The 15,187-nt window shown below is 41.9% G+C and overlaps 1 protein-coding gene across 5 annotated transcripts in view; it reads left to right on the top strand.

Moving 5' to 3' along the window:
* stau2 (staufen double-stranded RNA binding protein 2) overlaps positions 1–15,187 on the top strand; it is a 100,806-nt gene that overhangs the window by 64,835 nt on the left and 20,784 nt on the right. For 2 of the 5 annotated variants that reach the window (XM_074621322.1, XM_074621318.1), the window contains exon 13: positions 5,699–5,812. In XM_074621322.1, the coding sequence (XP_074477423.1) occupies positions 5,699–5,812 (114 nt within the window). Of the gene's footprint in view, positions 1–5,698; positions 5,813–13,147; positions 14,021–15,187 lie in introns of those variants that run through there. The other 3 variants (XM_074621319.1, XM_074621321.1, XM_074621320.1) reach the window with 3 other exon arrangements.

Raw genomic sequence — 15,187 nt, 5'->3', positions numbered from 1 at the left:
CTTCCGTTGAAGAAGTGGTGTCTGTTTTTCTGGTCTCTAGAAAATCTATTCTCGATGATGAACTGGCTTCCTCCGAACTCACTTTGTCTCATTGTCTTAAGACTTGATTTGGGGCAAAGTGCTTTCGAAGTTTTCAGAGTGGCAGCTTTGTTTGCCTTTAACCTCCTGCCATTAGGAGTGAAGCGAAAGGTATATTAACAGTGTTCTTAAAACACTCTTGACCCCCGATGTCTCGACTGAAGTGGCTCGACTTGGACCTCTAATTGCTTCTCACCAACAATGACAGCGTTCCTCAGCTGAGAGGGCCTGTTTATTATAGTAAAGTCAAAATTATTTCCGTGCTCTTTGATTCTCCACAGCCTGCACTCGGCTTAGCCTGGAATCAAGCTCTTGGTCCCGCGGTGCTTGTGTTCTGTGGTTTTAACTGGAGTAACATGACAGCATACCTAATAAGTGTTTGTTTTTGCAGTTACCTTGACAGTGTTGTGCAACACAGTCCTAATGATATGGACTTGTATTTTGTGTCCCCCTTCAAGTCTGTTTGGATTCCTGTTTGCGGGTGTGCACATGCATATTTGTGCACTTAACATAAATTGAGGCACGGCTGCATGCGCACTATGAGTGTGATTGCTTTTCAGTTTGTGCATGTTCGCGTTTGTTTCGAGGAGCATTTGAAGAGGAGCCATCCAGCTTTAGAAGCCAGATGTCAAGAGGTCGTTCCACGTTAGTGCCGCCGATCAATCGCAGGCCTTGCGTAACTCTCCCGCTTCTTTGTCTCAAAAGGAAGTGGATTAGAGGCCGTTTTCTGAGTTGGGACCTGGGATGATTAGTTAGGCCTGTTTAGAATGCATGCACTCACAGATGCATACAAACATGCGCTCAAAAACAGACAGCCCGGACGGGAGAATAGACGGTTTGTTTTTAAGATGCTCGTTATTTCAGTTTCCGCCAAATCATCGCAAATGAGATGATGCCATAATGTTCTTTGATGCTGGCACATGAGGAAACTTTCTTTTCCTGCCTGCAGGTCAGAGGCGCTGGAAAATCCCTTTTGACTAGTTCATCAACAAGCCACCGAGAATGTAAGACCTCCAGGTGGCGTTTGGTGATCTGCCAAAATTTGCTGTTTCAACCAGAATTTGGCTGGTGGCTGGAGCAAGTCATGTTTATTTATATAATCCATTATCACATACAATGTGTCAAAGGGCATTAGAGGTTTACAACAGCATATAGTCCAGACCAAGCTCAAGATCTCATCAAGAGGATGAGGAAAAAGAAAAGTTATGTAAGCATTTAAGGAAACAAGACTAATAGTCTACAGCCATGCTAGGGGCTCTGTGAGCCTGTACTTGTGCACCACAGTGCTTTGAACTAAATGCTAACAAGCTCACATGTTCATGTTTAGTAGGTATAACAGAGTGTTACAGGAATGAGTCCTAAAACCCGGAAATGAGTTAGCGTTTTAGCACTTCCGGTTTCCCCATCTCAAAGTCAATGGGTTTTTAATTAGATGCTTGAAATAAGGTCTATGGTTAACACAAGCTTTAGAGATTTTAACGTTTGTTCTGCAATATAAAATACGTCAGTAAATATCCCACACGGGAATTTTGAAGCCTCTATGTGTCTTAAAAAAAGGCGGTTGTCAACAAGTGGCTAAATGAGACTATAAAACGCCATCACGCCGACATTCACACTTCAAAAATCATAAAAGTGGTGTTCATTTACGGAGGTTATCTTGCTGAACAAAACGTGTAAGTATCATAAACATGTGTTTGCCAAACAATCCGAAACCCAATGGAAAAATCCTATTGGCTTTTTGTTGACGTGCACCAAATTTGAATGGCAATCCAATCAAGTTGCTGATGAAGTATGCCACTCAAAACCACAAAAGTCAACCTCATGGTGGCGCTGGAGGAGAAGTCAAGGGATTACCAAATTCATTAGGATAGTTCGTCTGGGAACCATAAAGGTATCTACCAAATTTCATGGAAATCTATTCAGTAGTTGTTGAGATATTTCAGTCTGGACCAAAGTGAATCTCTGGTCATGTCCAAGCCTAAAAAGTGGAGGAAACCTCAAGAGGAAATCCCCTCTACACAGAAAGCTTTGACGGTAAACGGTAATGACAAAGAATGAACAGGATGTCCAACAGTTAGAAAATATTTAAAATACAGCAATGATCATTAACCTGCAGAAGGAATCATTAATTGTAATCTCACTTAGGTTAGTTTAGATAGTTTGTTTACTCTAGACAAAGGGTTTCCCCCCTAATGCTGACGTCAGACACTGTACTCGTACACACATATTTCGTAATGTTATGTCATGAAATGGATGATACTAAATTAATTTAATTTATTCAATAATAAATATCATCACAACCAACCAAAGGACGACTTTCATTGTTTTTTGGTTACACAACCTTCATGTTGTGTAAGGGACCTCCTGATCTTTGCCCCCTCATGGTCAAAGATACGTATATGTAATTGGTAGTTTCCATCAACTGAACATACACGTCTGTGTGCATATACGCTCGCAGACAATGGGAGAGGTTGGAAATTATTAGAAATTTGATATATCCAAGCATATATCTTTTTACAATGAGAGAGAGCGTCTGTTTCCTCCAGCGCCATCGAAGGGCCTCACCCTCGGCTGGAGGCCTGACTGATCAGACAGCATGATTACACCATACATCACAGGCTCCCAACCACAGGGCTTCATACTGCCTAAATGAACCAGCGTACTGGACAATTACACACGCACACACACACTAAGATTAATATTTTTTCAAGCACAAACAGTCCTGTACTTCTTTTTTTATTGCAATCATTCATGTTCAAACTTCTGAAATAGGATTCTTGGTACCAAACAATTAAATTATTTCCCCTAAAAAGTCCCCCTCCTCTGTTTTTTTTCTTTACTCCTCTCTCTCTCTCTTTCTCTCTCGCTCTCTCTCCTTAATGTTGAAGTCTGGAGAATTTATTGGAGATTAACTTGTCAGAGAAGGCTTTTTCCACGGCTCACTTTACTACATTCATCATTCATACACATAACAGATAGCATTCCACAATTTATCACTGTGGGCCCATCTCCTCACCAGCAGGTGTGTGTGTGTGTGCGTGCACACGCACGCCAGCACGTGTGTCTTCTCACGTACTGTACGTAGCATGCACATGTTCATATCTCTGTGTGTGTGTGTTTGTGTATGTTATGATGGGTCTGTGTCTTAATGGGCAGACGTCCGTGTGTCTGGCTGGAGCACGCACACACACTTTTTTTTCCACATATGTTCATAACTCATTCAGAGAGACACACAACTTGCTCTGGAAGCTTTCAGTCACAGACCATATACAGCTGCTTGTGTGTGTGTGTGTGTGCGGGCATGTGCATAGACACAAAATTCAGCGTGAATAACCGACGAATTGTAGACAAAACTTTGATCCAGTGAGGAAAGTTAATATGCAAAGAAAATACACATGCTTATGTGTTGTGACATACATTTTTCTATTGCTTAAAAAGGGAGGTAATAACTTAAAACGCCTCAGCCAAAAGAAATACACAGAGACAAACCAACACCCACATTGTATATAAATTCAACAGATACTGACATCGGAAGGTTCTCAACACATTTTTGTACAACATCAGCTGCTATGGGAATTATACATCGATGTACAAAAGTACTTAAAATGGATTTATGCATCATGATTATGGTATTGCTTTTGCTTATTTTGGCGGTAACAAATCCTCCTCATCATGGCTCTGAAAGCCTTTTTTTTTTTTTTTTTAATTATGCCTAACTCACTGTGGCTATATTCATAAAGCTTCCGAGTACAAAGAGTTTCTTCTTGGGACGAAATTCTGAGAAAACTGTTAAAATTATGACGTTTTCTAAGAATTTTCCCTCAAAGTTGAGACTAGATCCTGGTAAAGATAAAGGTTATTCACAAAGCATCTTAAGAGAGCTCCTAATGTGAAATACTGTTAGGAGTCGGGAGGAGGACTTTTAAAAGGCTTAAAGGATCAGTGTGTAACATTTCGGAAGATCTATTAGCAGAAATGGAATATAATATTCACAACTATGCTTTCAGTAGTGTATAATCACCTGAAACTAAGAATCGTTGTGTTTTCGTTAGCTTAGAATGAGCCCTTCTTGTTGCTCTGCCATGTTTCTACAGTAGCCCAGAACGGACAAAACCGATCACTGGCTCTAGAGAGAGCCTTTTATGTTTTTATGTTACCTGAATGCCACCGTAGTTCTCCGACACGCTTGTGAAACTTGTTTTGTAGTCTCATCTAGCCACTTGTTAGCAGCTTCTAAATTCACGAGTGGGATAATTACTGACATATTTTATATCGTAGAACAAAACGTTAAAAAACACAGACCTTATTTCAGGCATCTCATTAAAAACCCATTAAAAAAAAAACATTGACCTCCAGACTAGAGAACCGGAAGTGCTAATATGCTAACTCATTTCCGGGTTTTCGGACTCATTTCTGCACCACTCAACTGAGACTAAATTCTATGCATATATTTCTATGACTTAAGTGTCCTTTTTTTTAAAAACTAGACTTTTAATTAGAGTTTTTCTTTTTGTTTTAAGCTTTTATCTATTGATTTATTCTTAAGATTTTCATTCATTGTCTTTTATCTATGTTTCAATTTCTTGGCTGTATTGAACTTTCTAATTTGTTATTGCACTGTGTACTTTGTTTTTATGTCTGTGAAGCCTATCAATATCACTGTCCCTTCTATGCCCATCATCACTAAGAGTGCATTTTTCTTTTTCAATTTTTTCTTTTCTTGATCAACCAAATCACTAAGGTAAACGTTTCTGTCCCTTCCTCGCTCAAAGTTGCTCTGAGAAGTTTCCTAAATCACTCCTAAGCTAGGACTAGATATTTGTTTAGGAGCTCTCGTAGAGTATTCTCAGATCGTTGGTGAATACGGCCCCTGAGGAGTTTGAAGTGCAGTCCAGTTGTACAGAAGTAGCTAGAAGCTGTGTTATGTCCACAGCTATATGCTTCCATACCTCCTAGCTCACTTCTTCTGTTTGCTCATTGATGTGTAAAAGCATTTTTGAATCGCTAATGTCCTCTCTCTCGTTCCTTCTGTCCTTTGTGTCTCTGCATCGGTCAGATATTTCTCCTCTTTCAGTTCTCATAGTTATTTATGCCATCTATTAAGATGCCTGCAGCTGTCCTGGGCATAAGTAGGCCAGGCAAACACACATGCACAGAGTGAGAGCCAGTGAGAAGTAGGGCAGACAAGCAAGCGATATTACCAAAGCCCTTGGATCTCAGGAGCAGACTGTCCCAGAGGAGCATCATGTCATAACAGTCCTGATTGCACAGCATTTAGGAATGCCTGCAGAGTTAACCTCTCAATGATGAGGGGTCGCCAGTGATGTCATCACTACCCCCCTCGAATGCCCCCCCACCTCAATCGCACATACACACCCTTGCGTTCATTCCCCTCCGTTGCCATCTCTGTATGGTGTGGGGTAATTGTCCACAAATGCTCTGTGGTGGCAATTAGACATGCAAGATTTACTCTCAAGCCAACCACTTCCAAAAACACAAGACTGTATCCCGCTGAAAACTTGAGATGCTTCAGTTCTCTTGTCTTTCGCGCTTTGATTGATCTTTTCCTGTATTTACTTTTGTGCTAACTCAGTTTGCCTACCTCTGCCCTCTCTTCCAGGTGCAGTACAGCGACGCGCAGAGCGGTAAGGATTTCGTGACCTATCTGACCCTCTCCCCTGTGCAAATGACTTTCCACGGCACCGGGAGCACCCTCCAAGCCAGCCATGACCAGGTGTGTGTGTGTGTGTATACTGTTATGCATGTTAAGGGAGGGTGAGTGTCACACCTGTTGAATGTTGTAGATAAATGGTACATAGATATCAAATATAGCTCAACATTAAAAAGTAAGATTACAGTGAATGATATTTAGTAAGTTAATTTTAGCATTAGCTGGTCATAGCAGTGCCAATCTGAAAAATCACCAGGTAATAAAGGTGTCGGCAATTTGATTGGCTGCTGCATGAAGCTGGTTGCAAACACTTCGTACAGTTTTTCGGTTATTACATCCACGACGCACACAACACCGATCTTGATGCTCCGATAAAAGGGCAACTAAACGTGAATACTAAGACGAATAAAGATGATGATTGTGCGATACTATTTTGTTTTCTTACATGAACACATAAAATAAACTTTTGTAATAAAGATATATGCGAGTATATATATTTTGCAGTTGAATAATAAATTTTATGATTATGGATTACTGTACACAAGTTAATTGTAAAAAAAAAAAAAAATACGATATCATCACGATACTTAACTCACGATTCGATCTTATTGTGATTTTAGACATTTTGGACAGATATATTGCAATATAATACTTTTTTCAGCTGCAAATTATGCATTTCGTCAACATCTGTTTTATCTAAGATACAGTTTTCACTCTGTTCATGTCATCGTTCACATATCTTGAGGTCAGGGGTCAAGGGAGTCCTTTGAAAATGGCCATGCCAGTTTTTCCTCACCAAAATTTAGCGTAACTTTGGAGCGTTATTTAGCGTTTTTCCCGACAAGCTAACATGACATCGTTGGTACCAACCGGCGGATTAAGAGTTTAATAGTTTATATAATAAAAGATCGATACTTGACGTCCGTGTATACATGAATACAATATTGCTACTGGTAATATTGCTGGACTTGCATTTACAGTATATAGCGCCTTTCTAGTCTCACGACACACACATTCATATACTGATTGCAGAGGCTGCCATGCAAGGTGCCAACCTGCCCATCAGGATCAAATCTAAATACTCATTCACACACCGATGGCACAGCCTTCGGGAGCAATTTTGGGTTAAGTATCTCGCCCAAGGACACTTTGACATGTGGACTGGAGGAGCCAGGGATCGAACCCCTGACCTTACGATTGGTGGACGATCCGCTCTACCTCAAATATACATTAAACTGCTGTCATCTGTATTGCTGCAGTTTACTCCTCTGCAGTTTCTTTTTGCCAGCAGACAGTAAACAGAAATGCAGATGTGTCTGTGACACCCCAATAATGGCTGATATTATCAGCTGGACTCTACTCTTTAGGTTCTGCTTATCCTGGTGCAGTGAAGTGTAGCATGTAGTGTACACTGTATAGTGTAGTATATAGGGCATGTCGTGAGAGGGCTTTGGCCGGTTCTCTTCCTCTAATTAACAGAGAAACCTCGGCTCTGTGGTTTTATTATTAATCGCCAGGGCATCAGAACCACCTGTGATAATTACCACTGATTGCATTTCTCCTCCGTTCCACCCACACACAGCCGCAACTTCTCAATGATTTTCAATCCATCAAAGTAATCCCCGTCCTGAAAAAAAAAAAAACTTGTGGCGTACCCCTCTTTCTTTCTCTCTCCCTCCCTCTGTAGTTTTCTCGCTCCCTCTCTCTCACGTCCTCCCCGTATTCAGAAGGAGGCTCTTTGTCTCGTGTTGCCCAAGCAGAAAACCAGTTGCTTACATTCTATCACCTAAACATAGGACGCCCCTTTATTCAGCAGTCTTCAAAGCTTTAATAAAGGGTCCGCCCGGGCCCTGAATGGGACAGCTGACAGGGGGCTAGTGCCGCCACCGCTAACTGAGAGCCAAGCCAATATAGGCCAGGCAGGTCTGCGTCCTCTGGACCTGTTGTTGCCAGGAGCACTGGGGCATGACCGACTGTTAGAGAGGGCCTTTCTTTTTCTCTTCTCAGTACAGTGAGGAGTGCGACCACAAAGGGAGCACCTAACAATAAGGGGTCACCCTCAGCAGCCCCCAAACCCCAACGCTTGTTGAACAAAGTAGGCCTGAAGGCGTCACACATTTTGGTCGACTTTGCCGTGATGCCGCATGGATACTGGCGGCTGTGAGGAACGGGCCTGTTGTTGACATACTAATAAGGCCCGTAGAGTCACCTGTAGGTCGATAGAATAGGTTCCCCTCGTGTGCTGGAGAATCTCAGGCATCCTGTTGCACACATTCAAATCAATTCTGTTCTGAGTTGCCAATTAATTCTTCACTGGAGATCCACGTGTTTCCTATTCCACAAAACACACACCTTGCTCTTTTATCTTTGTAATTGGACATTGTAAATCCGACGGCATGGAGCAGAGGATCTCTTGGCGAAGAATTGATAAAACCTTTCCTGGAGCCTGCCTCTGTTTCTGTATACACACACACACAGTAATGGGCATCATACGTCTCTGTGGGAATTTCCCTGCTGTGTTATCTGCGCTGTCATGGAGGTTTATGCCAGGTAGACTAGAGCAATTGATAAAGATCAACAGCCAAAGGAAATCCTCTCCACACCTCTCTTCCCATGATGTATGAAGGGAAAATGTGTTCTTTATTTGGCAACGTGACGTCACCCGTTGGTTTCTGAAGAGCCGTTGTGAAGCTCAAAGTGGGTGGCTCCGTCCGTCGCCATCTGGGCTGTGCCAACTCCGCCTAACTCACAGCTAATTAAAAAAATGGGCAAAGAGGTGGATCAGTGGAGCTGAGACGAGCCCGGGTGACGCAGCAGAGCAGACTGCTAGCAGTTAGCAACCTGCCACACTCTCAATTATGCCGAACTTTAAGCCTTAATATCATTTAAAGGGGTGAGTTTCACAAAAATCCACCCTTGTACAGTTGTCATGAACGGGGAAATTTGCTATAGAGTGCAAAACCGTTTTTTTTTGTACCAGTCTGTAAACATGTTTATTTCTGCTGTAAAGTTGGGTATTGTAACACGGGGGGGGTCTATGAGGATTGACTCGCTTTTGGAGCCGGCCTCAAGTGGCCATTCAAAGAACTGCAGTATTTGGCACTTCCACTGGAGGTTACTGCTTCAAATAGGAATGGTTTAGTCTTTGTTTTGAGAGGTATAGAGGTATAATAAAATCATAATAAAATCATGTTATCATCCTTAATTAGCCTCCATGTTATGCAATGGTAACAATTCTAAGCACGTTTACTATAAATAATGCTTCAAAGGACAGTCTGCAATAGGGGTCAAAACTTTGTTGTTTTGGTTTAAACTCAAAGAGCATGGGTCCATCCTGTCCCCGAGTGCTCCTCTCTCTTTCTTTGCTCCACGATGGGTTGCACTAGCTATTTATAAATCCATTATTACATTTGTGGGGGAGCTCCAGTGGCCTAATGGTGAATATTCATGCCACATAACTGCAACATCCACCGTTTGACTCCCTCTCTTGTTACATGTTATACCTATCTATCTCCCCCGTGTTTCTGATAAGTTAAATAAAGGGCAATAGTTTCAGAAATAACATTTTCAAAGGGACAAGCGATATGTTGAACTGAACTAACAATCCTTGTGTATTTATATATGCATACTTACATTATAGCTAGGCTAAGTTTAAACTTAGGGAGAGCTAATGCAACCAGATCATACCCCAGGTCATGTTCCCAGTTAGCGTTGTGTTAAATAACATCACCAGTGAATTTATGTAGGTGTGTATCTTTTAACGTACTGGATCAGATGTGAATAGTGAAAGAGAAGTAATTACCTGTTAAAGGCGCAGAGTTGGTGATCTGAGAGTAAAACCTTTTTGCATAGCCTTCTGTTGGACGGTAAACATTACCGATGATCGAGAGCAGAGGTGTTGTCGGTGTATTTTACGACGGTCTGCTCTTTATCAACAAGTGCAAACGCACACAGAAGCAGCACAGTGCCATAATCCTTGGCCTTGCACAGACATTCCTGGAGGGCCTGTATGTGTGAGAGATATACAGCTGAGTGCTCTTTCTGACCTTATGTGCCATCTACTCGGTGCCATCTGCCAAACACATGTGCGCCCGCAGGGCTGCTACGCTCGCTGAAAACACGCCTGGAGCTAAAGATGTTTGTCAACACGTTCCCCATTTTGGCTTGAAATGATTTTTGCTGATAGCTTCAGCCGTAGGTTACAAGTATGTTTAGTTAATAGCTTAAACCGAGAAGGAAAAACTACAGCTTTTTGACCAAACAAAAGCATTATGATAATGTTTAACTCAGCTTTTTGTACGCTTAATGTTCTCAATTCCCATATTCAGCTACAGGTTTTTTTTGTTTGAAGCGCCGTCAAACTTCCAGCCACGAGTTACTCCGTGTCCACAAACTCTCTCAAGGTCATATCCGTTAAATCTGCACTCACTCAATTGATATCTGCCAGTTACAAGGACACAATAAAGGCCATTTACAGTGGGATATATTTAGACTTCTTTTTTTTTATCGACAGCACTAGATGCTTTTTAGACAGGCGGATTTCTGTGTTTGTTCTGCAGAGCTGAAGTAACTCTCTGGCAGTCCCTTCTGTGGCGGCAGCGGGACACCAGGGGGGCCGAGGCCCACTGAGCTGTGTGTGAGGTGTCGCTGGTCCAACATGAGCGGCCCGCAATCGAAGATGACAGGGTGACTGTTGTCTGCCACCAGACTCTGCGTGCGTTTGTGTGTATTTGTGCGTTGCGTGTGTGTGTGTGTGTGTGTGTGGGGTAGCTTTGCGTGCAGCAATGTCCTCAGCTGAGCCACCCCGGGTCCCGGGGGCCCTTGTCTCCCAGATTGTCAGCTGTGGCTGCTTTGGGTTTTCTGCAGCAAGAGCACATTTTTGGCTGATTTGATGTGACATGTTGAGCGTAGTGTATCGGGATTAAAATGTGTTTTAGACATGCTTTCAGGTAATGAGGCCTACTCTTTTTAGATTATGTTTCTGGGTTTGTTTCTTGTGAATTGTACTGTACCAGGCCTGCCAGGTCTCTTTTGGTGTGCTTGGAAATGGAAGTTCCCTCTTTGTTGTTTGTAATTTAGCTAAGCAAAGTTAACCATAGCTTGTCTATGAAGAGACTTCATTCACTGAGCTAGTCCTATGATTCCCCTTGTAAAAAGGCCTTTCAAAGGGCTGACGTTACCTTACCAAAACACCATTTGGTCACATGCTTACTTTTTCTGTTATCTCGTGATGCCAAATTCACAAACAAACACAGAAAACCATGCCTTCAGGTTATTACCCAATTCTCCCTACAAACAAACAAAACAGTAGTGATGAAATTAATTGGGCATCTGACCGTGTTCCTGGTTGGTGGATTTTTGCTACCAGCAGAGTTGCGATGAGGACACAAAGGATGAAGGAACAGGGCTGAGTGATAATGAGGACCAGTGGTGAGGAGTACATTTATGTATACGTTGCACACATTCCTGCCTTCATTCATTTTGGCTTGGTATAAACGAGAGTGACAGGAGGAGAGCGTGGTGGCAGCAAGAGGATAGACGGGACTGATTTATGGCGTGGTGACTGCTGGGATGGTTCTTCAGAGATCCCCCACGGAGCTCAGGGGAACAGCAGGAGAGGGAGCTGCAGAGGGGTGGAGGTTGTACAGGCCTCGTGTGTTTGAAGTGTTCCTTCCCGACTGGGGCGCAGACGTTACCCCAGGCTGGGCTTCCTCTCAGGGGGTCCGGCAGAAGTGTTACCCAATCAGGCAGCTGTCGGACAGCCTCTCCTCCCTCCTCTTATCTGGCTCGTCTGTGTCCTCTTTATGTGCCAGTGTTGTGTAACCAAACACAGCACCTGGACGTATCCTAAATCACTAATCTGCATCGACGTGGTCTGAAAGTTTTCAGTGAATACGGAGCAGACATTCCAAGGTTTCTGACCACACTGACGAACCTTCCTTCAGTGATGTTTGAACATATTGGTGTGTCAGCAGTTCATTTAGTTAAATAAAGCTTCATTAAGGCGACTTAGATGCTCAAACTTAAGGCTTGTGTGAGTTGTTTGGGCGGTTGTATGTCTGTAGTTTTTGTTTGTTTTCCCTGAACTCTCACCTATGTGAAGGAATAATTTGGGTCAAAACGTAACGTGCCAAAAGCTTGAAAGGATTTGATAAATATTTGGCTGTAATAAAGTCACAGCTCATTGTAATGATCCAAAACTTGAGCCTGCAGGAGCGTTCATTTGTTGCTTCTATGAGCTGAGCCAGTCCAAAAGATCTTCAGCTACACGGCAACAGGTCATAAGTGGAAAAGCAAGTACTGTTACAGCCCAGTTTTCAGTTTATTCTGTTTCTGGTAAATTCATGTTGCCAGTTTTACAGGAAAATATGACGCACGTGCTTCCTTGCTTCAGTAGAAGATCTGTTATAGTATGGTTTCTGTAGATCATATACCTGTTGCTATTACTGTACATGTTTAGTGCTCACCTACGTAACAATTATCAACAATATAGTAGACTCATCTATTCCGGCCTCAGAACACAATAATGTAAGGGTTCGCAAACTTATTACTCAAAGGTCCGCATCTAATTTTTATTCAAGGTCGAAAGTCCGGAACGATTAGTGATAACAAAATAACATCACGTATTGTATTCATAACACGAGTAGATATGGGATTTTATCAATACTCGTTATCTGTTCCGTTCTTTACCGATACTCTTATCATTTTTTTTTATTACTCAATAATTGCTTTTTTACTATTTTATTTAAAACGAATGATTTCAGAACATGATTACAATTTATTTATATTTTAAATGTAACTAAATGTTATAGCAGCAACAATTATGTTTATAACAGCAAAGTCACTATATAAACTCATTATTATTTCACTGGAAACAAATTAAAATGTCAATAAAATAAATCATGTAGAGATTTGAATTCTTAAAAAATGTTCAACTTCAAGGAAACTGTGTGTTGCCAATGACAATGTCATGTTGAGCCAAATGTAAAAACAAAACGTTTAATAATTAACATAGTTGAGGGGCATTTGTGCTGAGAGTTGAGGCCGGAAAAGTTAGACATTTATCCCAATTTTGAGATGAAGGATTTGACTTTTGACCTTTGTTTGCCAGGATGTAGATAATGTTTTTTTAACATTTTTGGGAAGTTGTTGATTTTTTTAACTGTGCACAGCAGAAAAAATTGCTTATCTTGTCTTTTTTAGTAATGTTTCAAATGTTTGAATTTTAATATTTACTACTGTATAGCCCATGCCTCAGAAATAGAGTCAATTCAAATGAATTCAATATATAATAAGACCGTTTTGGAGGCACAGAGTTTGCAGAGTTCTCATAATTAGCTCACATCATATAGAATACTAATATAGGGAGCAGTCACCTCTCCTGCTCCCCCTCAACAGCACCTTTCAAAGGCGCTTGTACCTTGCTTCCCTCCCCAACGCCACCACACCTAACACTCCCACTGTCAGACCTACCCAACCTCACCCTGTTCCCGCCCAGGAGAGAGGACAAAGTGAAGCGTCCGCGGAGCGATCCATCACTCCCGCCTGTCTTCCCGCATGCCCTCCTCAGGAAACACCTTTCAGACCGGGAGATTAGAGTGTGATGGGAGAAGAGAGGAGCAGTGAAAGAATGATGGAGGAGGAGGGAGAGGTGGTAAACGATCCAGAGAGAGAGAGAGAGAGGGAGAAGAGGAACTGGAGAGAAACTGATTGAGTGGGGATACATGAGATTGATGAAGACAGGAGATGAGAAAATTGGGAGATAGAAGTGACTGTCTTTTTTTTTTTTTTTTGCGCACCAGAGGAAGCAGCGTCCAGTGTGGAGAGAATAAACATGAACTTGCCCATTAGGGGACGTGTTGATAGCTCCAAGTGGCCCCTTGGAACATGAGCATGTCTATTAAGGGTTGACATGGTGTGGAACTGAACACACACACACACACATGCGGTCACACACGCTCTAAGCCTTATTTACTTTAAACATGATATGAAAGATAAACAACAAACTGAACTGTTTTGTAACTATACCATAGCCGCTTTCAGACACGCACGCGTTTATGTGATGGCAATATAACATGTTGGTCTTGTGTCTGTATAAGAGTCACTTTTACGCAAAAGTCATGACGGCAATCTTACTATATCGGACCTTGTAACATTTTCATGTCACTTTAAACATGGTTGAGTTAAAGTGTGAAGTAAAGGGCGTCAGATTAACTGCAGCAGCACAATGTAAAACATGCAGAAAGAGAAATAAACGTCTGGTTCACGCTACTGTTGTTGTCTCAATCTTCATCTCTTATGCACAAGTAAAAGTAATCCATTTAATGAACGCTGTGAAAGAGACAATTTTAAGTTGTTGAAGAGATCTTTCTTCATATCAGATCAATCTATAAAAACTAATTACAGTGTGTAGCCTTGTAGATTATTTTATCTGCTCAAGTTTTGATTTGTGCCTCCACTCCAATACAACAGAGATGAATAGAGTTTTGTTTGTGGTGCTCAAAGTGAGAGTGTGTAAAAAGAGTGAGAAAAGCAGATATATATATATGTGATTTTGGTGAATTGACCCTGTAACACTATTAACAAGTGTCGGGTTGTATGAGCAGTGTGAATTAACACTGACATACTGTATACCTCCTGTGCAGAAAGCATCTCAAGAGGGTTACCACCTGTAACTTGTGCTATGTTTTAAGCATCAGTGTAGTACAGAGAAATGCAACACTTTTGAAGACTTTTGCATCGTCTCACATCGCCTTTCTCTTTGCCAAAAAGTTGCACTTGAACACGCCGCAAAGACTACAGCGAACAGCCAACTAGCATGTACATTCTGCACCTGCGTGAGATGAAAAAACTCCACACCAGCAGGTGGCGGTAGTCTGTGTTCGTCTTTTAAAAAGGGAAACCGAAAGACCTACAACGGCGGATATACAAGCTGTTGCTATGATACGCACATGAAACAAAGCAGTGTTTGCCGATCATTCTCACACCACTCTCATTCACCACTTAGCTTCAGTCCAGATGGCCATGATGTCGTTGTGAGAAGATCCGTGTATTGGAATGATCAGATGTGATGAAGGTGAAAAATGAGAATAGCCTTTTGTGTGTGCCGTCTTGACCTAACTCGTTTGCTTGCTTTCCTCACTTCCGTTTCTCTTCTCGTGCACTGATTCGCTTAAGCCGAACAGCCAATCAGAGTGATTTCTCTCATTCAACATGCTGAATCGACCAGAAAAGCCGCAAACAAGGGCCGAACAGTGCAAACGGCACGGGAAACACTGCAAAAACCTCGGCCCACAGACGCTCATCGACGGCCCAACATTTGCTAACTAATGCTTTGAGTACCATGCTGTGCAGTCCACACGTTATAAACCTTATCAGTGATTCATTAAAGAAAGTAACCCATTTATGAAGGATGATTAAGCAGGCTTCTCTCACAAG

The sequence above is a fragment of the Sebastes fasciatus genome, chromosome 21 (assembly GCF_043250625.1).
Source record: "Sebastes fasciatus isolate fSebFas1 chromosome 21, fSebFas1.pri, whole genome shotgun sequence".
NCBI classification, from domain to species: domain Eukaryota; kingdom Metazoa; phylum Chordata; class Actinopteri; order Perciformes; family Sebastidae; genus Sebastes; species Sebastes fasciatus.
The sequence above is the reverse complement of the archived record's forward strand: the minus strand, read 5'-3'. Positions and strand labels throughout refer to the sequence as shown.